Raw genomic sequence first — 26509 nt, 5'->3', positions numbered from 1 at the left:
TAGGACAGCCTAAACAACATTCCTTTCAGAATGACTATCTTCAGTCGGAGAGAGGAGGGACAGGCTTGTTGCAATCACAGGCCGAGCTGTTTAGGTATTTTACAGCTTGGCTTTGTCTGCCCTGGCTGGTAGAAACAGACGGTGTGTGTGTGTGTGTGTGTGTGTGTGTGTGTGTGTGTGTGTGTGTGTTAAAACTGCTGCTCCTCCAAGTTCCAACTCCATCTTACTCGCTTATCTCTAGTGGGGGAATGTAGCTGCCACCAGAAGATTAAGTGTGCACGTGCATGTATGCACGCACACACACACACACACACACACACACGTTGTTTATAGTCTATATCATTTACATGAGTCATTTAGCAGACGCTCTTATCCAGAGCAACTTACAGAAGCAATTAGGGTTCATTTAGTGCCTTGCTCAAGGGCACAGACTTTTCACCTAGTCGGCACAGGGATTCGAACCAGCGACCTTTCGGTTACTGGCCCAACGCTCTTAACCGCTAGGAAACCTGCTGCCCATCTCCCTCCTCTTATGACAATTAACTTTGACTAATCCTCCTATCTTCAAGAGTCTTCATAAGGTCAACAGAGGACAACCAGCACAACAAGCTGCAGCGAATAACAGTAACGAATAACAATTCTAGTCTACCAAACGGAATGATTAATTCATTAAGTCTAGTGTCTCTAGTGCATGTCTCGCTCTCTCCCTAGAAGATAGCCTAATCATTCTGCAAGTCACTGAACAGAGAGAGAGAGGAGAGCGAGAGAGGAGAGACGGGAGAGATCCCCCCGCCTCCATCCCACCGCCTCTCCCTCCTCCTCCATCCCCCCGCCTCTCTCTCCTCCTCCATCCCCCCCGCCTCTCTCCTCCTCCTGCTCCATCCCCCCGCCTCTCTCTCCTCCTCCTCCTCCTCCTCCATCCCCCCGCCTCTCTCTCCTCCTCCTACTCCATCCCCCCGCCTCTCTCTCCTCCTCCTCCTCCATCCCCCCGCCTCTCTCTCCTCCTCCTCCTCCTCCATCCCCCCGCCTCTCTCTCCTCCTCCTCCATCCCCCCGCCTCTCTCTCCTCCATCCCCCCCACCTCTCTCTCCTCCTCCATTCCCCCACCTCTCTCTCTCTGTAGACTGCTGCCTGCCGACAGACATGTCACGGCAGGTAGAGTAATAGACTCTCCATTAGAGTGGATACAGTCTGTCTCTGTGTCTATCTAGACCAATGGTATAAACAGACAACAGTTACACTGAGTCACTATATTCCCTCAAAGGGTTCCCATGATGTTGTGTACAATAGACCAGACATTATGTAAAGAGCTGGTTGTGTTTGTATAGGGGGCTTTACAGAACACACACATGGAGGAGCAGTTGCCTGACAGAAGTTGTAAGTGGGGGGGGGGGGGGCAACCAACTGAACATTCTGGCACAAAATGGCTGCCATGTCGCGTGTGCATCATCAAGGTGCTAGTTACTGTGCTAGGCTAGCTAAACCTCCTTATAAGGTCGTTTAGATGAAGAGAGTTTCTACCCCAGTACAATAAGTCATAGATATTTTGGATACACAGATACTAATAAAAATCAGGGAAATATTAATCAACCGCTTCAAGTGCAGGTATGAACGTTAGCCTGCTTAGCTGTTCCATAGTTTGAGCTCTTTTAGCTCCTTCAAAGCAGCAATCAGCAGTTGCTACGTCCATTTTGGACTTATACATTAATTATATGTACCCATTGATTCTTAAAGAATATAAATTCAAAATGCCTCTCGAGCTTAGTTTAACTGTCGTACCCCATCACAACCCAAAATAAAAGCTTGTTTTACTCCAATGTTTGTAAACAAAGTTACTGTAAACAAACACCATATAGCCTCAAAACATGGTTAAAAACTATACTTTTTTTTATATAATGGATGGTCAGTCCTTGCATCCATAGCCCCGTCTATGAATTTGAGAGTGGTTACATTTCTCCAGCCCCATCCTTCAGCCTTTTACCGAAACAGGGCGGGGAATGCGCTTTGTTATTGTTTCAACTGCTGATTTCCCCTTTAAGAATCACTTGGTTCATTGTGCGAGTCTAATACCCTAGTGTCTGATGGCACTTTAAAATAAAAAGGGCGCTGTATCATTACTTTAGTGGGTTCCAAGGGGAACCTATGGAGAGAGCGGCAGGGAGGCGTTAATATCCTCACTCCCCTATCTCCACTCCACCCAATGACAATGATCTGAAAGAGAGGCAGAGAGAGAGAGAAAGAAAGAGAGAGGGAAAGAGAGGGAACGAGAGAGAGGCAGAGAAACAGAGACGAGAGAGAGAGAGAGAGAGAGAGAGAGAGAGAGAGAGAGAGAGAGAGAGAGAGAGAGAGAGAGAGAGAGAGGGAAAGAGAGAGAGGCAGAGAGGAAGTGATTCCCAAACCTTCCATAACAAAGCCATCACCTACAGAGAGATGAACTTGTAGAAGAGTCCCCTAAGTAAGCTGGTCCTGGGGCTCTGTTCACAAACACAAACAGACCCCACAGAGCCCCAGGACAAGAACAACAACGCAATTAGACTCAACCAAATCATGAGAAAACAAAAATATAATTACATGACACATTGGAAAGAATTCACAAAAAAACAGAGCAAACTAGAATGCTATTTGGCCCTAAACAGAGAGTACACAGTGGCAGAATACCTGACCACTCTGACTGACCCAAATTTAAGGAAAGCTTTGACTATGTACAGACTCAGTGAGCATAGCCTTGCTATTGAGAAAGGCCGCCGAAGGCAGACCTGGCTCTCAAGAGAAGACAGGCTATGTGCACACTGCCCACAAAATGAGGTGGAAACTGAGCTGCACTTCCTAACCTGCCAAATGTGTGACCATATTAGAGACACATATTTCCCTCAGATTACAGAGATCCACAAAGAATTCGAAAACAAACCAAATTTTGATAAACTCCCTTATCTACTTGGTGAAAAACCACAGTGTGCCATCACAGCAGCAAGATTTGTGACCTGTTGCCACAAGAAAAGGGCAACCAGTGAAGAACAAACATCATTGTAAATACAACCAATATTTATGTTTATTTATTTTCCCATTTGTACTTTAACTATTTGCACATTGTTACAACACTGTATATAGGCATAATATGACATGTCTTTATTCTTTTGGAACTTCTGAGTGTAATGTTTACTGTTAATATTTATTGTTTATTTCACTTTTGTTTACTATCTACTTCACTTGCTTTGGCAACGTTAACATACCTTTCCCATGCCAATAAAGCCCTTAAATTGAAATTGAATTGAGAGGAAGGGACTGGGAGGGTCTTAGTCGGCCTTGGTAAATTGAAATTAGAATGATCCTTCATTACAAGCTGCTGGAGGCCAACTCAGATCACATTATTCTAGTGATGCAGCTGCTGAGAGGCTATGGCAGGACAATAGACAGAGACAGAGACAGAGACAGAGACAGAGACAGAGACAGAGACAGAGACAGAGACAGAGACAGAGAGACAGAGAGACAGAGAGACAGAGAGACAGAGAGACAGAGAGACAGAGAGACAGAGAGACAGAGAGACAGAGAGACAGAGAGACAGAGAGACAGAGAGACAGAGACAGAGACAGAGACAGAGACAGAGACAGAGACAGAGACAGAGACAGAGACAGAGACAGAGACAGAGACAGAGACAGAGACAGAGACAGAGACAGAGAGAGAGAGAAGGGTGGGGGGGAGAAAGCACTTGCTTTAGCAATGTAAACATGTTTCCCATGCCAATAAAGCACTTAAATTGAATTGAGAGAGGTGGGAGGGAGAGAAGGAGAGAGAGAAAGAGAGAGAGAGAGAGAGAGAGAGGGGAGAGAGAGAAAATGTGGGAAAGAACGAGAGAAAGATGGGGAGCGAGAGAGAGAAAGATGGGGGAGAGAGATGGGGGGAGCGAGAGAGATGGGGGGAGCGAGAGAGATGGGGGAGCGAGAGAGAGAGAGAGCGAGAGAGAGAGAGAGAGAAAGATGGGGAGCGAGAGAGATGGGGGTGCGAGAGAGAGAGAGAGAGAGAGAGAGAGAGAGAGTGGCAATGTAAATATATGTTTCCCATGCCAATAAAGCCCTTTGAATTGAATTGAAAGAGAGAGAAAGAGAGAGAGGGATTAGGCTTAAGACTGGGAGTAGGAGGATAACCCCTCTCCCTGGGTTGGTAAATATGTTATTGTTTCTTTGTTAGTCTTTTGTTATTGTTGTTGTTAGGTTGGAGTGGGTGGATGGATGGTGTTTTGTTGCGTTTCCCTGCCTCCCTCTCTAATCCAGGGATTTGAGTCAAGCCGTCATTATTAGAGTGCTAAGCTCATTGCATGTGACTGCTGGAAAGGAATAGAGGCTGAAGGGTTTGGGTCTTAATATATTGTAGGACAGGGGATAACAGAGGGTAGGGTACACACAGGGCACAGGGAGACAGTAGGGTGGACCATGGAGAGGTTTAAACAGAGAGAGACAGTAGGGTGGACCATGGAGAGGTTTAAACAGAGAGAGACAGTAGGGTGGACCATGGAGAGGTTTAAACAGAGAGAGACAGTAGGGTGGACCATGGAGAGGTTTAAACAGAGAGAGACAGTAGGGTGGACCATGGAGAGGTTTAAACAGAGAGAGACAGTAGGGTGGACCATGGAGAGGTTTAAACAGAGAGAGACAGTAGGGTGGACCATGGAGAGGTTTAAACAGAGAGAGACAGTAGGGTGGACCATGGAGAGGTTTAAACAGAGAGAGACAGTAGGGTGGACCATGGAGAGGTTTAAACAGAGAGAGACAGTAGGGTGGACCATGGAGAGGTTTAAACAGAGAGAGACAGTAGGGTGGACCATGGAGAGGTTTAAACAGAGAGAGACAGTAGGGTGGACCATGGAGAGGTTTAAACAGAGAGAGACAGTAGGGTGGACCATGGAGAGGTTTAAACAGAGAGAGACAGTAGGGTGGACCATGGAGGTTTAAACAGAGAGAGACAGTAGGGTGGACCATGGAGAGGTTTAAACAGAGAGAGACAGTAGGGTGGACCATGGAGAGGTTTAAACAGAGAGAGACAGTAGGGTGGACCATGGAGAGGTTTAAACAGAGAGAGACAGTAGGGTGGACCATGGAGAGGTTTAAACAGAGAGAGACAGTAGGGTGGACCATGGAGAGGTTTAAACAGAGAGAGACAGTAGGGTGGACCGTGGAGAGGTTTAAACAGAGAGAGACAGTAGGGTGGACCGTGGAGAGGTATAAACAGAGAGAGACAGTAGGGTGGACCGTGGAGAGGTTTAAACAGAGAGAGACAGTAGGGTGGACCGTGGAGAGGTATAAACAGAGAGAGACAGTAGGGTGGACCATGGAGAGGTTTAAACAGAGAGAGACAGTAGGGTGGACCATGGAGAGGTTTAAACAGAGAGAGACAGTAGAGTGGACCATGGAGAGGTTTAAACAGAGAGAGACAGTAGGGTGGACCATGGAGGTTTAAACAGAGAGAGACAGTAGGGTGGACCATGGAGAGGTTTAAACAGAGAGAGACAGTAGAGTGGACCATGGAGAGGTTTAAACAGAGAGAGACAGTAGGGTGGACCATGGAGGTTTAAACAGAGAGAGACAGTAGGGTGGACCGTGGAGAGGTATAAACAGAGAGAGACAGTAGGGTAGCCCCTTCGCTTGTTTGGGTTTTCTAAACATTGTTGATGCGCTACACAAAAAACCTGTCACTGATGTTCACACTTCTATTCAATACAAAACATATTGAATTAACGTCACACTGTATAATAGAATACTGCATAGAATGAATGGCTGGTTTGCTCATATCTAAAAGCCTACCTGTGATTTGGCTTGAGGAATGGGAGGAAGGAATATACATGCATAATGATCTGCATGTCATTGTGTCAGTAAGGGGGAAAAACTGCATGAAACCTTCTACTCTTCAGTTAACACAGACACACTCCCCCCCCCAGAGAGGGAGGCAGACTGACAGAGAGGGAGAGAGAGACAGAGAGGGAGGGAGAGACAGAGAGGGAGGGAGACAGACAGACAGAGAGAGAGAGGGAGGGAGATAGAACAGACAGACAGAGAGGGAGGCAGACAGACAGACAGAGAGGGAGGCAGACGGACAGACAGAGAGGGAGGCAGACAGACAGACAGAGAGGGAGGCAGACAGACAGACAGAGAGGGAGGCAGACGGACAGACAGAGAGGGAGGCAGACAGACGGACAGACAGAGAGGGAGGCAGACAGACAGACAGAGAGGGAGGCAGACAGACAGACAGAGAGGGAGGCAGACGGACAGACAGAGAGGGAGGCAGACAGACAGACAGACAGACAGACAGACAGAGGAGGGAGACAGAGAGGGAGGGAGACAGACAGACAGACAGAGAGAGAGAGGGAGGGAGACAGACAGAGAGAGAGGGAGGGAGACAGAGGGAGAGAGACAGAGAGAGAGAGGGAGGGAGATAGAACAGACAGACAGAGAGGGAGGCAGACGGACAGACAGAGAGGGAGGCAGACGGACAGACAGAGAGGGAGGCAGACGGACAGAGACAGACAGACAGACAGACAGACAGGGAGGGAGGGAGGGACAGACACAGAGAGGGAGGCAGATAGACAGACAGAGAGGGAGAGAGACGGACAGACAGAGAGGGAGGGAGACAGAGAGGGAGGCAGACGGACAGACAGAGAGGGAGGGAGACAGAGAGGCAGAGAAAGTTATGAAGGGAGAGAGAAAGAGAGAGATTGAGCAATTGAAAAGGGAACAGGCTGCGGGGTGAAAGTCATTTTCCTGACAGAGAGGCTGATGTATCCCTAGGGAGAGAGGAGTCAGTGATTGAGTGTGGGGGAGATGGCAGCAGGTTTGTCTGAGCACACTGACAGAGACCAGTCATTCTGGCTGCCAGACAACGGAGGGTGGTGTGTGTGTGTGAAGCCTGGTCGGTGTGTGTTAGGTTGAGCTCTTTGTGTGTGCTAGGGATGTGACTAATGGAAAAAATTAAATGTGTCTTCCGTTAAAACTATAAGAAAAATGCAGAATATTCCAGATGAATTCACAATGCAGCTGCGCTGCTGCCAGCAACGGTTTGGGTCTATCAGCTCAGATGGTTAAGCATGGCACCTATACTACTATTACTGTACCTCAATTACACCTCCCAAAGTCTGCATTTCCTTCTCATTTAACTTGTCAAAGTATTGTCATACAGGACTTCTCTGCTGTCGCTTGTCTTTCTCTGCTGTTAACGATGATGACGTAGTGGTGGAGAGTCAACTCCAAAATAATTGATTACTTGACTCCTTGTACGTCGACTCCTGGTGTTGACTCCAATTTGTGAGTGTCACGATTCGATTCAGCTAGGAATTTAGAACGGAGGAGACCGATTAAGGTTTCCACATGCTTCCCAGCCGAAACAGTTCGGTAGAGTTCGTGCATATATTATGACGACATTTTGTGAAGTTGTTTTGGACTTCGGAGAGGGTTTTTCGGCTGTTCGGGCACACCCAAAACAATTCTGGAGGCAAGCCGAAGTTCGGAGTCGAAGTCTACGCCCCTTTGTCGGTGACAGTAGGGATCCTTCAATAAAGTCTTTGTTGTCATTCAATGAGAGACGACTTGTTTTGATGCACATTTTTTCATTGAAAAATACTGCACCAAACATCTTAGTTAGATGTAAAATTGTGTGACTAAGATCTGTTCGGCAAAAACTTCTAAATGAATGACCGATTTCTTGAGTTATCTTAGATTAATTCTGACTATTTTGAGGAAGTGTATACTGGCTATGGCATCTCAAAAACGTACAGCTTTTTTTTTAGAATTTTTCACACTAAGGTATTTTAAGGGAGTATGCGAGCACACTTGTTCGGTTAGCCGAGTTCGGCTAGGCGCCAGCCGAACTGAAGCATTCTGACGCCATTAGTTGCCGTACTTCCGAGAAAACAAACCCTTGCATCGTTCATAGCGAGCTAGCGAGGGACGGAGAGAGAGAAGGGAGGGACAGAGTATAGGCAGGTTGGACGCCAGGCAGAGAGGGTCATAAACGCAGGGCTTATCATCAATGAATAGGCTAGGATATTCTAAATGCAACAGACTGAACACACTTAGAGAAAGAGCAAGTGAGCTAGCGTGAGGGAATGAGAGGAGGGGGCAGGCAGAAAGAACCATGCCATATGTCTTGGTAATCTGTATGTCTGGGCGTTAGGGGGTTAAACGTTCAAACGAAATTGGGATCCTTACGTTAAGAAAAATCCTTCCACTAAAAAAAATAATGTATTTTGCATGCCTCGGAAATTCCCCCAAAATAGCCTACAGTTCACCTCTTCCTCTCTGGTTTTATTTAAATGACAACTTTCCCCAGACCTTTATAGCCTATCGTCTAGTTAGGCTATAACGCAGAAAATAACGTGTTTTGTGATAACTCCTTTGCTATTTTAAATTTTGTGGGAAAATATGTATTGTTTTTCAGTTAGGGATTATTCTTAAAGTTAAGGATCCCAATTTTGTTTAAACATTCACACCACTAACCCCCACATACACAGACACAATCTTCCTTCCCGTGTTAGTCGGATCATTGTTTGACCTTCCAACAACAGCTGTTTGTCATAACCACAGTTGAAAGGGGATTCTGTGGAACTAGGCTTTATAACGTCATGGAGCTGTAGGATTCTGGGATTGTTCTACGGAAGTTAGAACATGTTCCAAAAAATTCTAAATTCCACTGTCAGCTCTCTCCAGCCCTTCAGTCCTGCTTATCACTCACTCACTCACACACACACACACACACACACACACACACACACACACACACACACACACACACACACACACACACACTAGAGGTCTGCGCAGGACTGATTTAATCATCCGACTCTCACCCGCTACCGCAAGAACTGGTCCCGACCCAACAGCAGTCCCGCAATGTTATTTTATGCGTATGTGTCACAGCTCACTTGCCAGCCTTGGTCCCAACTATTTGACACCCTATAGGTAATATTAAAATTGCACAGAAATAACCTAAGAAAAAGGTTAAATAACCAGAGACTCTCACGTGGCCCATTATATTAGGCTATCGGTATTACTGGGCTATATCAGCAGATATGCTAGACGTAGTATGAAGAGAGCAGAGTTGGCGAGACTTGCACTCTCTCTTCACCTACGTTTTATCGCCTACCTTTTAGGAGTGGGACGATTTTCAGACGGAGACAAATATGGCGAGATCAATATTTATTTCTAGGCAATGTAGTAAAATATTGCCTAATTCAGGAAGTACATTTCCTTGTGAAAGATAATGGACAGCCCCGTGCTTCTCCGCCCATGCATAGGCTATAGCCTACTCTATCTGATCTCACACCTATGGCTACTGAACTGAAAGCAGCAGGAATGATGACAGCGGACACTTGAACTTTTATCTCGAGCTACATTTTACATATAGGATAAAGCCTGCCTTTTAGGAGGACGATTAGCATATACAGTGGGGAATTTTTTTATTTAGTCAGCCACCAATTGTGCAAGTTCTCCCACTTAAAAAGATGAGAGAGGCCTGTAATTTTCATCATAGGTACACGTCAACTATGACAGACAAATTGAGGAAATAAAATCCAGAAAATCACATTGTAGGATTTTTTATGAATTTATTTGCAAATTATGGTGGAAAATAAGTATTTGGTCACCTACAAACAAGCAAGATTTCTGGCTCTCACAGACCTGTAACTTCTTCTTTAAGAGGCTCCTCTGTCCTCCACTCGTTACCTGTATTAATGGCACCTGTTTGAACTTGTTATCAGTATAAAAGACACCTGTCCACAACCTCAAACAGTCACACTCCAAATTCCACTATGGCCAAGACCAAAGAGCTGTCAAAGGACACCAGAAACAAAATTGTAGACCTGCACCAGGCTGGGAAGACTGAATCTGCAATAGGTAAGCAACTTGGTTTGAAGAAATCAACTGTGGGAGCAATTATTAGGAAATGGAAGACATACAAGACCACTGATAATCTCCCTCGATCTGGGGCTCCACGCAAGATCTCACCCTGTGGGGTCAAAATGATCACAAGAACGGTGAGCAAAAATCCCAGAACCACACGGGGGGACCTAGTGAATGACCTGCAGAGAGCTGGGACTAAAGTAACAAAGCCTACCATCAGTAACACACTACGCCGCCAGGGACTCAAATCCTGCAGTGCCAGACGTGTCCCCCTGCTTAAGCCAGTACATGTCCAGGCCCGTCTGAAGTTTGCTAGAGTGCATTTGGATGATCCAGAAGAGGATTGGGAGAATGTCATATGGTCAGATGAAACCAAAATATAACTTTTTGGTAAAAACTCAACTCGTCGTGTTTGGAGGACAAAGAATGCTGAGTTGCATCCAAAGAACACCATACCTACTGTGAAGCATGGGGGTGGAAACATCATGCTTTGGGGCTGTTTTTCTGCAAAGGGACAAGGACGACTGATCCGTGTAAAGGAAAGAATGAATGGGGCCATGTATCGTGAGATTTTGAGTGAAAACCTCCTTCCATCAGCAAGGGCATTGAAGATGAAACGTGGCTGGGTCTTTCAGCATGACAATGATCCCAAACACACCGCCCGGGCAACGAAGCAGTGGCTTCGTAAGAAGCATTTCAAGGTCCTGGAGTGGCCTAGCCAGTCTCCAGATCTCAACCCCATAGAAAATCTTTGGAGGGAGTTGAAAGTCCGTGTTGCCCAGCGACAGCCCCAAAACATCACTGCTCTAGAGGAGATCTGCTTGGAGGAATGGGCCAAAATACCAGCAACAGTGTGTGAAAACCTTGTGAAGACTTACAGAAAACGTTTGACCCGTGTCATTGCCAACAAAGGGTATATAACAAAGTATTGAGAAACTTTTGTTATTGACCAAATACTTATTTTCCACCATAATTTGCAAATAAATTCATAAAAAATCCTACAATGTGATTTTCAGGAAAGAAAATCTCATTTTGTCTGTCATAGTTGACGTGTACCTATGATGAAAATTACAGGCCTCTCTCATCTTTCTAAGTGGGAGAACTTGGACAATTGGTGGCTGACTAAATACTTTTTCCCCCCACTGTAGGATATAGCCTACCTTTTAGGACAAATAAATGGGTAATCAAAAGTTATTGAAAATGAAAAGGCGCAACGCTCACCATGGCAACCTATGCGCACGTTATGCCTCTTCATTTTCAATGATTATCAAATGTTTTGATTGCATCTCGACTCACGTTGGTTGAGCGCCCTCCAATTTTTTCCATTATCAATAATTAGACAGACAGTAGTAAACTACAGTCTAATCATATTTTATTTTATTTCCTTGGAGAGGTAACTGCCACGTGATTCTCCACCCATGCATAGGCAGCCTACTCTGTTTCATTGAGACCACATATATACTAGGTGTACTTGATCTCACAGGCCCTTCCTCTAAATGCTCAAATGAACAATGTGCTTAACTAGGAGGCCAGCCACCTGTGTATGTACTGCAGCCTATTGTCCCCTTTCACTACAGCGGGCATTGAGCAGGCTGACGCTGCATAGGAGAGAGACAACTGAACTCTATATCTACTGAGGTAGACTATGGATTCCCCATCGTCTGGATGACACCAAGTAAAACACACAGGCATGCACACACACTTTCTAGGAGCAGGTGGGCATAGTACGTTTGGGCAGGGGGGGAACAGAAAGAACAGGGGGGGAACAGAAAGAACAGGGGGGGAACAGGAAGAACAGGAGGGGAACAGAAAGAACAGGGGGGAACAGAAAGAACAGGGGGGGAACAGAAAGAACAGGGGGGGACAGAAAGAACAGGGGGGAACAGAAAGAACAGGGGGGTAACAGAAAGAACAGGGGGGTAACAGAAAGAACAGGGGGGTAACAGAAAGAACAGGGGGGAACAGAAAGAACAGGGGGGTAACAGAAAGAACAGGGGGGAACAGAAAGAACAGGGGGGAACAGAAAGAACGGGGGGAACAGAAAGAACAGGGGGGAACATCAACTCGGCTCACATCAACAGCATAATCCCAGAAACCCTAGACCCACTCCAATTTGCATACCGCCCCAACAGATCCACAGATGATGCAATCTCTATCGCACTCCACACTGCCCTTTCCCACCTGGACAAGAGGAACACCTACGTGAGAATGCTATTCATTGACTACAGCTCAGCATTCAACACCATAGTGCCCTCAAAGCTCATCACTAAGCTAAGGATCCTGGGACTAAACACCTCCCTCTGCAACTGGATCCTGGACTTCCTGACGGGCCGCCCCCAGGTGGTAAGGGTAGGTAACAACACATCTGCCACACTGATCCTCAACACGGGGGCCCCTCAGGGGTGCGTGCTCAGTCCCCTCCTGTACTCTCTGTTCACCCATGACTGCATGGCCAGGCACGACTCCAACACCATCATTAAGTTTGCCGACGACACAACAGTGGTAGGCCTGATCACCGACAACGATGAGACAGCCTATAGGGAGGAGGTCAGAGATCTGGCCGTGTGGTGCCAGGACAACAACCTCTCCCTCAACGTGACCAAGACAAAGGAGATGATTGTGGACTACAGGAAAAAAAAGAGGACTGAGCACGCCCCCATTCTCATCGACGGGGCTGTAGTGGAACAGGTTGAGAGCTTCAAGTTCCTTGGTGTCCACATCACCAACGAACTATCATGGTCCAAACACACCAAGACAGTCGTGAAGAGGGCACGACAAAGCCTATTCCCCCTCAGGAGACTAAAAAGATTTGGCATGGGTCCTCAGATCCTCAAAAAATTCTACAGCTGCACCATCGAGAGCATCCTGACTGGTTGCATCACCGCCTGGTATGGCAACTGCTTGGCCTCTGACCGCAAGGCACTACAGAGGGTAGTGCGTACGGCCCAGTACATCACAGGGGCAAAGCTCCCTGCCATCCAGGACCTCTATACCAGGCGGTGTCAGAGGAAGGCCCTCAAAATTGTCAAAGACTCCAGTCACCCTAGTCATAGACTGTTCTCTCTGCTACCGCACGGCAAGCGGTACCGGAGTGCCAAGTCTAGGTCCAAAAGACTTCTCAACAGCTTCTACCCCCAAGCCATAAGACTCCTGAACAGCTAATCATGGCTACCCGGACTATTTGCACTGCCCCCCCACCCCATACTTTTTACGCTGCTGCTACTCTGTTAAGTATTTATGCATAGTCACTTTAACTCTACCCACATGTACATATTACCTCAACTACCTCAACTAGCCGGTGCCCCCGCACATTGACTATGCAACGGTACCCCCCTGTATATATAGCCTCCCTACTGTCACTTTATTCTATTGTATATATAGCCTCCCTACTGTCACTTTATTTTTACTTCTGCTCTTTTTTTCTCAACACTTTTTTGTTGTTGTTTTATTCTTACTTTTTTTTGTTTAAAATAAATGCACTGTTGGTTAAGGGCTGTAAGTAAGCATTTCACTGTAATGTCTGCACCTGTTGTATTCGGCGCATGTGACCAATAAAATTTGATTTGATTTGATTTGATTTGATTTGATTTGAACAGAAAGAACAGGGGGGTAACAGAAAGAACAGGGGGGTAACAGAAAGAACAGGGGGGTAACAGAAAGAACAGGGGGTAACAGAAAGAACAGGGGGGAACAGAAAGAACAGGGGGGAACAGAAAGAACGGGGGGAACAGAAAGAACAGGGGGGTAACAGAAAGAACAGGGGGTAACAGAAAGAACAGGGGGTAACAGAAAGAACAGGGGGTAACAGAAAGAACGGGGGGAACAGAAATAACAGGGGGGTAACAGAAAGAACAGGGGGTAACGGAAAGAAAAGGGGGGAACAGAAAGAACAGGTGAACGCCCCCTCTCTTTCGATCGCTCACTCTTTTTCCCTCTCTCTCTGGACAGCTGGAAGACAGGCATTCCTCTTAGCTCCAAACAAAGAGAGCAGCCTCTGTCAGACCAGACACCCTCCCCCCATCACACACACAGAGACCAGTCCACCCCCCACCCCCCCAATCACACACACCAGACCCTCCCCCCCACACACACAGAGACCAGACCGCCTTCCCCCCAGAGACCAGACCAGACCCCCTTCCCCCACACAGACACCAGACCAGAGAGAGACAGACCCTGTCATAAATTACACCTTGATACTCTGCTGTTGAGTTTCAGCTCTGTTCAAAACACTGCATTACATTACACTGTGCCTGTGCTCTGTTCAAAACACCCACTGCCACAAATCTGATGATCATCGTACAACTGCCTGTTCACGGGTTACCAGGCGCTGCACAGTTCAAAATGTCTACATACCACGTGCAAGATCGATAGGTCAGCTAAGCTTAAATCATTGATTCAGGTGTTATGTTGATCAGAAGAAACAGAATATGAGTCTGTGTAGGGCTGTTTAGTGGCAATATCTGCCTGGGGGAGTGTGTCTCTGGGGAGATCAAAGGGGTTGACATTGACACACGATCTGCTCTCTACAAGCTGGCCTCACACTGCAGCAGTTGGTGTGTGTGTGTGTGTGTCTGTGTCTGTTTCTGTGTGTGTGTGTGGGGGGGGGGGGGGGGGGGGGGCAGTACCCAACAGCCGTTGATGCATCCTCCAGCGTAACCGTCATCCAGACTGACCCTGCCTGACCTCTGCGTTCCTAAATATGGACCTAACCATGATGTCAGACTCCGCCAGTGAGAGAGAGAGTGAGAAAGACTTGTTTATTTTTATTTTTTTCCACTTGCTTTGGTAATGTAAACATATTTTCCCCATGCCGATAAAGCCCCTTTAAATATAATTGAATTGAGAGAGCGCGAAAGGGGGTAATTTGTTTAGAACAGTTAAACGCAGTAATATCAGCCTGTTTTTAGCCAATTATCTAAATGGACACAAAGCGCTGTTCTCTACCATGCTGGACATAAGTATGGACAACGATGATCTCAGAGACAGAGAAATATTGAGAGATAGAGAGCGAGAGCGAGCAAGACTTTTGTTTATTTTTTTATTTTTTTTAAACTTGCTTTGGCAATGTAAACATATTTTTCCCATGGCATGTCATCATCATCTATACTGTTGAAACCCAATTATAGAAATGGACATACAGTGCCCTACGATGCTGGGCATTTGTCTAGCTAATGTTACAGCAGGCATCATACATACAGATGGTGATGAATGGTCCATGGCATCATAGGCTGGGTCAACTCTGCATTAGTGTGGCGCTATGCCAACCATGATGCCATCAACATAATAATTAATATTAGCTGCCACCATTACTGTGCTGTGACCGACAGGAGGAGAGACAATAGGTTGATTGTTTGATCTCACTGCGAGTTAGGCAATGGCTGCGTATGCGTTTTAAAAACGTGGAGGTAGACCTACTACCTTAACTTATCCAATAAGAACACAGATTTTTGTTTTTCCGTTGCAAAACGTTTTGCTACAGTGTGCCCTAATGAACATGAACCTGGCTTTCAGTTAGTGCTCGAGGGCAACTTCCTCCTCCACCTACCTCTACACCCTCCTGCCCAGGCAGCCATGTTGGGAGACAGCCTGGGCACGTTGGTAAAGTGGCCACAGCGTGTCCCACTCCCTGCTCTGACATTCATTAACCTTTACTACAGAGAGCTGGCTTGTCATTCATCACCCATTGACTAAGGTCAGGTTAATTAACTACGCTGTTTTTAGTTTCAGTGTGGACCTTAGACCTTCCTCTTGCCTAGCTGTAGGAAGTGGTGAGAGAAGTCAAAAAACGCACTCCTGGGTTGTAAGTGGAAACACACACACACACACACACACACACACACAAACCTGAGCTGAGAAAAGACAAGTCAAACATAGGAGACATAATCCCCCGCAATCTACAAACAGCAACACACACACACACACACACACACAAAAGAAACTGAGCAAGTGCTAAAACACATTTTTGAATAAAACACAAACACAGCAATAATCAACGCACACACACCCTCCCCTCTCACTAATGACTTTCTAGTGATCTAGATGAATGTGTGGCGGTGGCAGTGTGGTGGGCTCCGGTGGCAGTGTGGTGGGCTCCGGTGGCAGTGTGGTGGGCTCCGGTGGCAGTGTGGTGGGCTCCGGTGGCAGTGTGGTGGGCTCCGTCCAACTCTAACACCATGCTGAAAGACTTCTTTGTCCTCGCATACTGGTTTCCTCCTTCTCCCCTCCCTGAGCAGGGCTGGCTGGGGGCTGAACCTGGAAGGGCTGACTAACAGTTCTTTAGGGGGATGCCTTGGAAGGAACATGCAAAACACCACCTGGTTTACAGATCAGAAGACAAAGGCCATTGTTTCCGGCAGGCATTGTTTGCTAGATAGGCTGCGTGCGTGGTTTAGGGTTAGAAAACTTCCTGTATTATGCTGAGAAATAGAACAGAAAAATAGAACAGGCTGAGCCAGAACAACACTGTGTGGTTTTCATAAACAGGCCCCCGCCTGCCTGCCTCTGTAGTTACTGTGAGAGTGACGACATTTAGAAGAACACACACATATGGGGACCACAACACAGACGCTTTAAAAAATATGTTTTGATGGTCTGCGTTTTGAAAATGAAGATTTCTGAAGGCTAATGCAACCCATGCATGCAGGTACACACGATCATGTGAGCGGAAATCCCACTCCAGGTAGTACACCATCACGCTGACGGGATACGTGTCTTTTCAGATTCCACTATGATTATTTAGTTGTGGACACAAAATCACCGCACTTGTCACCTTGATTTTTAACCTGTGTGTTTTATCAGTTTCTTTATGAAAATATTTAGTGAACTCCATGACAGTAGCTAAAGCAAGGGGCTATTGGCAGCACACAAGTAGCCTACAGATGCATGCTGGGCCGGGCACGCCCTGAGCTGGTGAAGTGAGCACTACTGGAGTGAAATTGGAGCGGGCGAGAAGGCCGTGGCTCCAGCCTTATGGGAAACTCGCGCTCCGCTCCAACACGCACTCACAGATATCTAGGGCATGGCTGGTCTTAACATTTTCCTCTGCAGTGTGGTCAGAGCCAGGCAACCATGATGACACATAGCCAAGCATACACTCTCTAATTACCAGGAAGTTCCTAGACTAACTAGCCCTAACTTCTCCTCTCTTCTCTTGCAGACAAAAACGTCTTATAATAAACAGAGTTATTCACACAAAGACAAAACAAAGTGTTTCCAAAAACCAAAAACAGCAGCCTGTTCAGTCTATGAGATAAGCTCTCACTTCTGCTGCTGAGGGCTATCAGTGGTAGACGAAGGAGCTGCGAGAGATTCATACGAAGCCAAGATTCATACGAAGCCAAGAGAAATGGAAAAACTAATCAGAGACCAAACAAGTATTTGAGGATGAAAAGAGACAGAAGTGTGATATCAGTTATGGGAACAAACCATCCACTGTCCTCCTCTTTTCAGTTAGTTCTGGGCCAGAGGGGAGCCATTTCCCCTTTCTCTGTTTCTCACAGAACAGAACACACTTGTCACATCACCCACCCACCCACCCACACACACACACAGAGACCAGGGCCCGGTTTCCCAAAAGCATCTTAATGCTAAGATCATCTTGGAACAATAGGATCCTATGGTTTTAACGATTATAACTTCGCCTTAAGTTTCTTTTGTGAAACCGGCCCAGGCCTGTGTGTGTGACTTTTAGCCCCCACTGTTCACTTCCTGCCCAGCCTGTCCTCGGAATCAGTGAGAGGTTAAGTCCTAACCATCTGGTAAATGCTATGCTACCAGAAAAGTAAAGAGACTGAAATCAGAGCAAAGGTGTTGTTTTTGTGCGGTCCTAGATGTCTCCTCAGATCTAGGCCTCAGAGGGAGAGAGAGCTTCCTAGAACTGACTGCACAATGAACTTACAACATAGAAATAGTGGGAACTCCGCTTGACTTCCCATCCTCTGTCCTCTCTGCTCCCCCTACGCACGCACTCACTCACTCACTCACTCACTCACTCACTCACTCACTCACTCACTCACTCACTCACTCACTCACTCACTCACTCACTCACTCACTCACTCACTCACTCACTCACTCACTCACTCACTCACTCACTCACTCACTCTGTGCTTCTACATCTGCATTGCTTGCGGTTTGAGGCTGGGTTTCTGTATAGCACTTTGTGACATCTGCTGAGGTAAAAGGGCTTTATAAATACATTTGATTGATTGAAGCCTGTTCATTCAATGTTCCTGTGAAGCCTGTTCGGCAAGTTTCTTTGAAGCCTGTTCATTCAATGTTCCTGTGAAGCCTGTTTGACACAACAAGTCTTAATATGCAGAAGAATAGGTCTGCTCAGTATTCGTCTCTATTCCCCTGCCGTGACTTTGTTTGTCTGTGGCTGGAATAAGCCTGTCAAGAGTAATGGAATTTGAGGATTTGATATTCATGAAACCCTCCACCAGACGAATCATCCGGCTCCTATATGTGATGTACCCTGTGTGAATAATGTGTTATGGTGGGGCAGATGAGGAGACGGCTAGAGGAGAGGAAAGGAAGGCTTGGGATGTTTGAAAACATCAATTCCTTGCTCCCCCTGTACTGGTTTCCTCAGTTGCTCCCACAGCTCATTGGAGGAGGAATGATCTAAAAAAGGTACCTCCCTCTGACCTCCTCCTCCAATGAGCTTTGAGAGGAATGAAATAGGAAACAAGGACAGAGGAAACATTTTCAGACAAAGCCACAGACGAAAAAAGGGGAAAGGATGACAGAGCTATCAAATAAAGATGGACGTGTAAAGCTGATAATAATATGTTCCTGCCAGGGATGCCATCTCTGCTATCTGTTTATCTGGTGGGAATGAGGCTGGGGCAGCAACACAATCAGGAATATATGGGCCGTAACATTGGCAGAGGTGCGCACACACACACACACACACACAGCGGGTGGAGCGCCGTCCGAAGACACAAACTCCTTGCTCTCCTTCCCGCTGGCGTTGGCTGCAGATGAAGGTGGGAGTGTGTGTGTGTGTGTGTGTGTGTGTGTGTGTGTGTGTGTGTGTGTGTGTGTGTGTGTGTGTGTGTGTGTGTGTGTGTGTGTGTGTGTGTGTGTGTGTGTGAGTGAGTGAGTGAGAGAGTGAAGAGAGTGAGAGAGAGGAAAGTCAGCATGAAACGAGCCCCCTTGAGCTCTACGTGACTCACGAGCGTTACGCAAGACCAAGAAAAAAAAGGACACACATACACTTACTCAGGAGACGATGCTAACCGTCACACACACACACATTTAGGAAAATGTGGGACGGAACATTTGACCGGCAGCATTTTCATTTACCGGACGTTTAAAAAAAAAAAAATATATATATATATATATATATATATATATATATATATATATATATATATATATATATATATATATATATATATACACCGGACCCATTTGCATGGGTCCACCCACGATGCTCAGAATGACAGAAATCACATTTAGATTATGGAAATTCATCTTAACAGAACACGCAAGTCGAGGATGCAATGATGTGCGGTCCTTCTTACCGAATTCCAATGCCCACTTTGAAGATGTTAGAATAACTGCCCACATTTTTACTTTTCCTCAGCCAACAAGACGAGTAACGGACAGCAAAACCACTAGTCTACGTCAATCTACTATGGTAGAAAAGTTTAGGCTACCTATTCTATTGGTCAGCTTGTCGAGAAAGAAAAAGCCTGTTCCAATAGACTGGGACGATAGATCCCAAATCATCCAACCAGTAGGCCTATAGGCTACATCCCCAAATCATCCAACCAGTAGGCCTATAGGCTACATCCCAAATCATCCAACCAGTAGGCCTATAGGCTACATCCCCAAATCATCCAACCAGTAGGCCTATAGGCTACATCCCCAAATCATCCAACCAATAGGCCTATAGGCTACACCCCCAAATCATCCAACCAGTAGGCCTATAGGCTACATCCCCAAATCATCCAACCAGTAGGCCTATAGGCTACATCCCCAAATCATCCAACCAGTAGGCCTATAGGCTACATCCCCAAATCATCCAACCAGTAGGCCTATAGGCTACATCCCCAAATCATCCAACCAATAGGCCTATAGGCTACATCCCCAAATCATCCAACCAATAGGCCTATAGGCTACATCCCCAAATCATCCAACCAGTAGGCCTATAGGCTACATCCCCAAATCATCCAACCAATAGGCCTATAGGCTACATCCCCAAATCATCCAACCAGTAGGCCTATAGGCTACATCCCCAAATCATCCAACCAGTAGGCCTATAGGCTACATCCCCAAATCATCCAACCAATAGGCCTATAGGCTACATCCCCAAATCATCCAACCAGTAGGCCTATAGGCTACATCCCCAAATCATCCAACCAGTAGGCCTATAGGCTACATCCCCAAATCATCCAACCAGTAGGCCTATAGGCTACATCCCCAAATCATCCAACCAGTAGGCCTATAGGCTACATCCCCAAATCATCCAACCAGTAGGCCTATAGGCTACATCCCCAAATCATCCAACCAGTAGGCCTATAGGCTACATCCCCAAATCATCCAACCAGTAGGCCTATAGGCTACATCCCCAAATCATCCAACCAATAGGCCTATAGGCTACATCCCCAAATCATCCAACCAATAGGCCTATAGGCTACATCCCCAAATCATCCAACCAGTAGGCATATAGGCTACATCCCCAAATCATCCAACCAGTAGGCCTATAGGCTACATCCCCAAATCATCCAACCAGTAGGCCTATAGGCTACATCCCCAAATCATCCAACCAATAGGCCTATAGGCTACATCCCCAAATCATCCAACCAGTAGGCCTATAGGCTACATCCCCAAATCATCCAACCAGTAGGCCTATAGGCTACATCCCCAAATCATCCAACACGTAGGCCTATAGGCTACATCCCCAAATCATCCAACCAGTAGGCCTATAGGCTACATCCCCAAATCATCCAACCAGTAGGCCTATAGGCTACATCCCCAAATCATCCAACCAGTAGGCCTATAGGCTACATCCCCAAATCATCCAACCAGTAGGCCTATAGGCTACATCCCCAAATCATCCAACCAGTAGGCCTATAGGCTACATCCCCAAATCATCCAACCAGTAGGCCTATAGGCTACATCCCCAAATCATCCAACCAGTAGGCCTATAGGCTACATCCCCAAATCATCCAACCAGTAGGCCTATAGGCTACATCCCCAAATCATCCAACCAGTAGGCCTATAGGCTACATCCCCAAATCATCCAACCAGTAGGCCTATAGGCTACATCCCCAAATCATCCAACCAGTAGGCCTATAGGCTACATCCCCAAATCATCCAACCAATAGGCCTATAGGCTACATCCCCAAATCATCCAACCAGTAGGCCTATAGGCTACATCCCCAAATCATCCAACCAGTAGGCCTATAGGCTACATCCCCAAATCATCCAACCAGTAGGCCTATAGGCTACATCCCCAAATCATCCAACCAGTAGGCCTATAGGCTACATCCCCAAATCATCCAACCAATAGGCCTATAGGCTACATCCCCAAATCATCCAACCAGTAGGCCTATAGGCTACATCCCCAAATCATCCAACCAATAGGCCTATAGGCTACATCCCCAAATCATCCAGCCAGTAGGCCTATAGGCTACATCCCCAAATCATCCAACCAGTAGGCCTATAGGCTACATCCCCAAATCATCCAACCAGTAGGCCTATAGGCTACATCCCCAAATCATCCAACCAGTAGGCCTATAGGCTACATCCCCAAATCATCCAACCAGTAGGCCTATAGGCTACATCCCCAAATCATCCAACCAGTAGGCCTATAGGCTACATCCCCAAATCATCCAACCAGTAGGCCTATAGGCTGCATCCCCAAATCATCCAACCAGTAGGCCTATAGGCTACATCCCCAAATCATCCAACCAATAGGCCTATAGGCTACATCCCCAAATCATCCAACCAGTAGGCCTATAGGCTACATCCCCAAATCATCCAACCAGTAGGCCTATAGGCTACATCCCCAAATCATCCAACCAGTAGGCCTATAGGCTACATCCCCAAATCATCCAACCAGTAGGCCTATAGGCTGCATCCCCAAATCATCCAACCAGTAGGCCTATAGGCTACATCCCCAAATCATCCAACCAATAGGCCTATAGGCTACATCCCCAAATCATCCAACCAGTAGGCCTATAGGCTACATCCCCAAATCATCCAACCAATAGGCCTATAGGCTACATCCCCAAATCATCCAACCAGTAGGCCTATAGGCTACATCCCCAAATCATCCAACCAGTAGGCCTATAGGCTACATCCCCAAATCATCCAACCAGTAGGCCTATAGGCTACATCCCCAAATCATCCAACCAGTAGGCCTATAGGCTACATCCCCAAATCATCCAACCAATAGGCCTATAGGCTACATCCCCAAATCATCCAACCAGTAGGCCTATAGGCTACATCCCCAAATCATCCAACCAGTAGGCCTATAGGCTACATCCCCAAATCATCCAACCAGTAGGCCTATAGGCTACATCCCCAAATCATCCAACCAATAGGCCTATAGGCTACATCCCCAAATCATCCAACCAGTAGGCCTATAGGCTACATCCCCAAATCATCCAACCAATAGGCCTATAGGCTACATCCCCAAATCATCCAACCAATAGGCCTATAGGCTACATTCCCAAATCATCCAACCAATAGGCCTATAGGCTACATCCCCAAATCATCCAACCAATAGGCCTATAGGCTACATTCCCAAATCATCCAACCAATAGGCCTATAGGCTACATCCCCAAATCATCCAACCAATAGGCCTATAGGCTACATCCCCAAATCATCCAACCAGTAGGCCTATAGGCTACATCCCCAAATCATCCAACCAGTAGGCCTATAGGCTACATCCCCAAATCATCCAACCAGTAGGCCTATAGGCTACATCCCCAAATCATCCAACCAGTAGGCCTATAGGCTACATCCCCAAATCATCCAACCAGTAGGCCTATAGGCTACATCCCCAAATCATCCAACCAGTAGGCCTATAGGCTACATCCCCAAATCATCCAACCAGTAGGCCTATAGGCTACATCCCCAAATCATACAACTAATAGGCCTATAGGCTACATCCCCAAATCATCCAACCAGTAGGCCTATAGGCTACATCCCCAAATCATCCAACCAGTAGGCCTATAGGCTACATCCCCAAATCATCCAACCAGTAGGCCTATAGGCTACATCCCCAAATCATCCAACCAGTAGGCCTATAGGCTACATCCCCAAATCATCCAACCAGTAGGCCTATAGGCTACATCCCCAAATCATCCAACCAATAGGCCTAAAGGCTACATCCCCAAATCATCCAACCAATAGGCCTATAGGCTACATCCCCAAATCATCCAACCAATAGGCCTATAGGCTACATCCCCAAATCATCCAACCAGTAGGCCTATAGGCTACATCCCCAAATCATCCAACCAATAGGCCTATAGGCTACATCCCCAAATCATCCAACCAATAGGCCTATAGGCTACATCCCCAAATCATCCAACCAATAGGCCTATAGGCTACATCCCCAAATCATCCAACCAATAGGCCTATAGGCTACATCCCCAAATCATCCAACCAATAGGCCTATAGGCTACATCCCCAAATCATCCAACCAGTAGGCCTATAGGCTACATCCCCAAATCATCCAACCAATAGGCCTATAGGCTACATCCCCAAATCATCCAACCAATAGGCCTATAGGCTACATCCCCAAATCATCCAACCAATAGGCCTATAGGCTACATCCCCAAATCATCCAACCAGTAGGCCTATAGGCTACATCCCCAAATCATCCAACCAGTAGGCCTATAGGCTACATCCCCAAATCATCCAACCAGTAGGCCTATAGGCTACATCCCCAAATCATCCAACCAATAGGCATATAGGCTACATCCCCAATACATTAAAAAGCAAATGAGCCTCATGCAACACATCAGAACGTTTAGCTTAAAAATGTAGAAAGAGGGGAGATGAAGATGGAACAGCTAGCATGGGTTGGTAATATGACTAGGATTGGGCCTTTGGCTACTGGACAATGAAAGAAAGTTGAAAACTTGCGCTACATCGACTGGTATTTCAATCAATTAATAGGCTAAAATGCATTGGCCGGCGGCAATTTTATTTATCGGCCAAAAGCCAGCTATTACAGGTTAAGGGAAACACACACACAGACTGTGACGGTCATGGAATTTTGGATGACGGTTATTGGTCAGCCAAATGACCGCGGTCACCGTTATAACCGTTCAAATAGCTGGTGCAGGGAGGGGGGAGTTGCCTAGGCAACCAAAGACTTCGTTGCTACAACACCTTGCTTGTTTCAGCAAGGAGCAACAATGTTTCATCACGTTGTTAAGAATTTTCATGACGGTCTTCATCCATAACCCTCTGTAACATGGTTATAGGTACAGCCCTAACACACACACACACACACACACACACACACACACACACACACACACACACACACACACACACACACACACACACACACACACACACACACACACACACACACACACACACACACACACACACACACACACACACACACACACACACACACACACACACACACACACACACACACACACACACACACACACACAGAGAGAGAGTGAGAGTGAGGTACAGAGGGGTAGGAGAGGAGAGGCACTATTTTCAGATGCCACATCAAAAAGGAAAATCAATTAGAGCTCTGAAAAAACGTCCCCGGGGGCCACTGCATCACACCACTCTACACACTGCCTGCTTCGGCAAGGACATCTGGCAGCGCTCTCAAGCAAGCTGTGTGGAGTGTGTTTGTGTGTAGCGGGGAGGGGTCTGGAGGAACGAAGACAAGGAGGTAAAAGGAAAAACCGAGGGAGGGGTACAAAGAGTCCACACATTAATGTGTGTCTGTGCGGGTATGGTTCGTCAGTGCGGATATGGTTCGTCAGTGCGGGTATGGTTCGTCAGTGCGGGTGTGCTTCGTCAGTGCGGGTATGGTTCGTCAGTGCGGGTATGGTTCGTCAGTGCGGGTATGGTTCGTCAGTGCGGGTATGGTTCGTCAGTGCGGATATGGTTCGTCAGTGCGGATATGGTTCGTCAGTGCGGATATGGTTCGTCAGTGCGGGTATGGTTCGTCAGTGCGGATATGGTTCGTCAGTGCGGATATGGTTCGTCAGTGCGGGCATGGTTCGTCAGTGCGGGTATGGTTCGTTAGTGCGGGTATGGTTTGTCAGTGCGGGTATGGTTTGTCAGTGCGGGTATGGTTTGTCAGTGCGGGTATGGTTCGTCAGTGCGGATATGGTTTGTCAGTGCGGGTATGGTTCGTCAGTGCGGATATGGTTCGTCAGTGCGGATATGGTTCGTCAGTGCGGGTATGGTTCGTCAGTGCGGGTATGGTTCGTCAGTGCGGGCATGGTTCGTCAGTGCGGATATGGTTCGTCAGTGCGGGTATGGTTCGTCAGTGCGGGTATGGTTCGTCAGTGCGGGTATGGTTCGTCAGTGCGGGTATGGTTCGTCAGTGCGGGTATGGTTCGTCAGTGCGGATATGGTTCGTCAGTGCGGGTATGGTTTGTCAGTGCGGGTATGGTTCGTTAGTGCGGGTATGGTTCGTCAGTGCGGGTATGGTTTGTCAGTGCGGGTATGGTTCGTCAGTGCGGATATGGTTCGTCAGTGCGGGTATGGTTTGTCAGTGCGGATATGGTTCGTCAGTGCGGGTATGGTTTGTCAGTGCGGGTATGGTTTGTCAGTGCGGGTATGGTTCGTCAGTGCGGGTATGGTTCGTCAGTGCGGGTATGGTTTGTCAGTGCGGGTATGGTTCGTCAGTGCGGGTATGGTTTGTCAGTGCGGGTATGGTTTGTCAGTGCGGGTATGGTTTGTCAGTGCGGGTATGGTTCGTCAGTGCGGGTATGGTTCGTCAGTGCGGGTATGGTTCGTCAGTGCGGGTATGGTTCGTCAGTGCGGGTATGGTTCGTCAGTGCGGGTATGGTTCGGCCGGCGTTGTCTCTTACCTGATGCGTGTCCGTGGGACAGCAGGGAGAGGAGGAGGAGTGCGGACGTAGCCAGCCTGCGGACTGGAGAGGAGGAGGAGGAAGATGTGGCCAGGGCTCTCGTCTCACACAATACCATTCCATCACTCATCTTTCCCCTGGATACTCTACAGTCCTCTAAGGCTTAACCTGCAGGGAGAGAGAGAGAGAGTGAGAGAGAGAGAGAGAGAGAGAGAGCGTGTGAGAGAGAGAGAGTGAGAGAGAGAGAGAGCGAGAGAGCGAGAGAGCGAGAGAGAGAGAGAGAGAGAGAGAGCGTGTGAGAGAGAGAGAGTGAGAGAGAGAGAGAGCGAGAGAGCGAGAGAGCGAGAGAGAGAGGATTTACTCTGCAGTTTGAACCCTCCACAGCACGTTTCAGTTGGATTACTAATCCAGTGGATGGCTGATTGACAGTGTGTGTGTAGATGCCAAGAGACGAGTCCCCTCAGCCAGCTGGTCCTGAGGCTCAATTCACTAACTACTACCACCCAACTAAGGCTATGTCTAGACTTGACAGTTTATGCAGCTTTAGTATTCTGAACATAGAGTTCTGATCATGGAATTCTGAACG

At 47.1% G+C, this 26509-nt stretch overlaps 1 protein-coding gene across 2 annotated transcripts in view; it reads right to left on the bottom strand.

The window, feature by feature from the left end:
• Positions 1-26509, bottom strand: part of LOC311119388 (sushi domain-containing protein 6-like) — a 51920-nt gene that overhangs the window by 5553 nt on the left and 19858 nt on the right. For both annotated transcript variants that reach the window (XR_014611938.1, XM_084194096.1), the window contains exon 2: positions 25924-26091. Coding sequence is in view for 1 of the 2 variants with exons in the window: in XM_084194096.1 (XP_084050222.1) it covers positions 25924-26053 (130 nt within the window). In the remaining variant the exon portion in view is untranslated. The remainder of the gene's footprint in view (positions 1-25923; positions 26092-26509) is intronic.

This window comes from Coregonus lavaretus (genome assembly GCF_964263955.1).
Source record: "Coregonus lavaretus genome assembly, contig: HAP1_SCAFFOLD_1534, whole genome shotgun sequence".
Taxonomy (NCBI): Eukaryota; Metazoa; Chordata; class Actinopteri; order Salmoniformes; family Salmonidae; genus Coregonus; species Coregonus lavaretus.
Note: the sequence above shows the minus strand (reverse complement) of the source record. Positions and strands in the feature narration are given on the sequence as shown.